The sequence below is a fragment of the Cucurbita moschata genome, unplaced genomic scaffold (genome assembly GCF_002738365.1).
Source record: "Cucurbita moschata cultivar Rifu unplaced genomic scaffold, Cmos_1.0 Cmo_Scf00011, whole genome shotgun sequence".
Lineage (NCBI taxonomy): Eukaryota > Viridiplantae > Streptophyta > Magnoliopsida > Cucurbitales > Cucurbitaceae > Cucurbita > Cucurbita moschata.
In genome coordinates, this window is record NW_019268527.1 from 1,984,596 (window position 1) to 1,988,050 (window position 3,455).

General features: G+C 37.0%; 1 protein-coding gene across 1 annotated transcript; it reads left to right on the plus strand.

Annotated features, from left to right (window-relative positions):
* The first annotated feature begins 1,890 nt into the window (after window positions 1-1,890).
* On the plus strand, window positions 1,891-2,488 carry LOC111449716 (probable E3 ubiquitin-protein ligase XERICO). Its single transcript, XM_023089731.1, has one exon. It carries the CDS (start codon window positions 1,903-1,905, stop codon window positions 2,452-2,454), a length of 552 nt encoding a protein of 183 aa, XP_022945499.1. The 5' UTR covers window positions 1,891-1,902; the 3' UTR covers window positions 2,455-2,488.
* The last annotated feature ends 967 nt before the right edge of the window (window positions 2,489-3,455 follow it).

Genomic DNA, 3,455 nt, shown 5'->3' on the forward strand with positions numbered 1-3,455 from the left:
TTATTGTGTTTATCTCGATCGAGTGTGTTATTGGACAATCCTAACAATTAAGACCCAAATTTCTACATGGATTTTCTCTATTCTTTGTGTTGTGCGCCGAAAGCGGAACAAATGTACTCATAACACCAATGAATGGAATTACAAAGAAACACCAAGATATTTACGTGGTTCGGAGAGAAGAAGTTCCGCTACATCCACGGGTAGCAACCAATCACTAATCAACAAAGTATTACAAGTGAATACCTCACTATCACTGTACAAAGACTCTCACTAATGTCACTCAAGAAATACAATATGACATAAAATTTTCCCAAATCCCGATACCACTTAGGAATGGAGGGAGAAATCTCCTATTATATACCATTACAAAATCAAATATAAGATATAACTAAAACTAAATCTAATTCAAATAACCAAATCAAATCTCCTCTAAATAACCAAATCAATCAAATCAAAACTTATGACAATTTACAATACCTGTTCATCTGGATTGAGTGTATATTATTATCCAATCCTAACAATTAGGACCCAAAATTCCTATTTGAATTTTCTCTCGAGAGTGATATATTGTGTCATCCTAACAATTAGGACCCGAAATCCTACTTGAATTTTCTCTCTCATGTTATTTGTGTTGGACAGGGAGTGTGTTATTTGTGTTGGATTTTCTCTCTCCAATTCGGTGGATTTTCTCTCTCCTATTATCTGTGTTTAGATAGGTGTGTGTTATTGTGAGATCTTAACCATTATGACCTAAATTCGTACGTGAATTTTCTCTTTTTTATGTTCATCTATAAGTGTGTATTGTTCTAAGATCCGAACAATTAGGACCCAGCTACTTACTCGTATTGAATTCAGAGCTGTGACAGGTGATTGTGAAGCACTTTAAGGCTGGAAAATGGAGGCAAACATGACAGTACTTGGAAAGATGCATTTGGAACAAAGAAAGGCTGTTGCCACTCAAGAACATCCATTCCGAGGTTGCCTGTAACCTCATATTCATCGGTGTTCCGCAACTCGCTCACAGCTGTTTCTCTTTTTTCTATCCCCTGGATGACTCACTATTCAGAGGACAATATTATATAGAATATATACCATAAAGATAAAATTCTTTTTTGTTAGAAAAATATATAAATAAATAATCCCGAGATTGTTACGATAACATGTGACATGCTTCTAACTTCTAGAATTTGTGGGGCGCGGTCCTCCTTTTTAGACCCCATTGAGAGGAGCGTCGAGTGGTTTGGAAATTCGGCACAAGGTATTCCGGTCATGGGAAGCCACCACGAGAAAGAAACCTTCCTCTAACGCTCGTTTATACGACTGAAGATAGTGGAGTGACAAAACTCATATCATCATTGGTGTCGTAGTGATCCATGACGGTTTAGTGGGTTCATAAAAACTCATAAGCGTTACCGGTTTGCAAAGTCGATAAAAGTTGGATTCGTGTTTTTTTTTAATTAAAAAAAACAACTTTTACCCTAAAATTGATAAGTTTAAGGATTTCTCTAATACAATTTTTCATTGTGTCGTAACGTACTATAATTATTACTTTTTTTATTTTAAATTTAAATAAATATTGCAACTTTTATTGTGAAACATGTTTTTATTTTGAAACATGTTTTTTTTGTTCGAGAAATTGTTAAAAGAAAAGTTTTTTTTTAAAATCTAATTAGTAGTTTTTATTATTTTTTAGAAAGAATTATGGATTTCAATCAAACTTATTTTTTTAATGTCTTTTTATTAAAACAAAAAGTTTAAAAAGGTATTAATAAAAAGAATTTAAAGTTAAAAAAGATAATTTTTAAAGCAAATTATTAATAATTTTATATTTTTAATTTTTTTTTTTAAATGAAATGGTTATGTAATGAACCATGGTTAAAGATAACCTCAGTTAATATACAAATGGTACAATTCTTCCCTAGCCCAACCATTTGGATTGAGCCCAAACCATTCTTCATTTCTCTCCGTTTTCGCTTCTTCCGCAACTCAAAACCAAACCCTCAACGGATTAGCCTTCATTTTTTAGGATTTTTGAAGATGGGTCTCTCAAATTTCCCCCCGTCAGCTGAAGGAGTGTTGCTGTTACCAGTTCTAGTGATGAACACAGTCATGTCGATGGCTTTCTTGAAGAACTTGGTGAGATCTGTGCTACAAATGATGAGCGCCAACCCCTCGAGTTCTGCGGATGAATATGAACAGGAGAGTGGAAGAGTAAGAAGAATCTCCATTACCCATTTCAAATCCTTACGCCAAAGCTTCAATGGCGGAACAGAGACTGATAATTGCTCTGTTTCGAGGTGTTCTGTGGCAGAGTGCTCTGTTTGTCTGTGTGGATTTGAAGCTGACGAGGAAGTTAGTGAGTTGTCTTGTAAGCATTTTTTTCATAAATGTTGTCTTTCTAAATGGTTTGATAATCAGCATGTTACTTGCCCTCTCTGTCGCTCCACTCAATAGAACGCAACTTTTTTTTAAGGAAATTTTTGTGTTCTGTTCTTTTTCTTGCTGTTTGAGCTGAAGGGTATGAATGATTCACTGTTTTATTGAGCTTCTGGCTAAACTGAAAACACCCGGAAATGAATTAGAATTATTGAGAGAAGTAGTCCGGCATTGGCTAAGAGGAAGATCGTGGTTAAGTAAAGGAGTACTATCTCCATCTGTATCCGTATGAGACCTTTTGGAAAACTAAAGGCAAAGTTATGCGAGTTTATGCTCAAAGTGGACAATATCATACCATTGTGGAGAGTTGAGATGTCTAACATGGTATAGAGTTGTATCCTTAACTTAGCTTGGTCAGTAGAATCCTAAGTCGAACAAAGAAGTTGTGAGGTTTGAAGTTGTAGTAAGAGGTGACTCAAGTGTCGAACAAATAGTGTATTTTGTTTAGGGGCTTTAGAAAGAGTCGGATTGAAGGGAGATTGTTCAAGAGCTTTAGAGAAGGAGGTTTTAGTGGAGGCTCTATGATGTCCTTTGTTCAAGGGGAGTATTGTTGAGGATTATCGAGAGACGTAGTCTGGGTAGGGAGAGGTTGGGAGAGATTGGGAGGATTATCGAGAGGATTTAGTCTTGGGAGAGATTGGGAGGATTATCGAGAGGATTTAGTCTTGGGAGAGATTGGGAGGATTATCGAGAGGTTGGGAGAGATTTTGAGGATTATCGATAGGGAGAGGTTGGGAGGATTATCGAGAGACGTAGTCTCTAGCTTGGAGCAGTTGGGAGAGATTTTTACACCTTTATAAAGAATGTTGTGTCTGGCTAGGAAGAGGTTTTCACACCCTTATAAAGAATAATTCGTCCTTCTCTTCAACCGATGTGGGATCTCACAATCCACCCCCCTTCGAGGCCGAGCGACCTCATTGGCACTTGTTCCCTTCTCCAATCGATGTGAGAGCCTCCAATCCCACCCCTGTTCGGGTACCAACGTCCTTGCTGACACACCGTCTCGTGTCCACCCCCTT

Bases quoted from the DNA above. Each gene is read 5' to 3' on its own strand.
- LOC111449716 (XM_023089731.1), top strand. From the start codon at position 1,903: ATGGTACAATTCTTCCCTAGCCCAACCATTTGGATTGAGCCCAAACCA.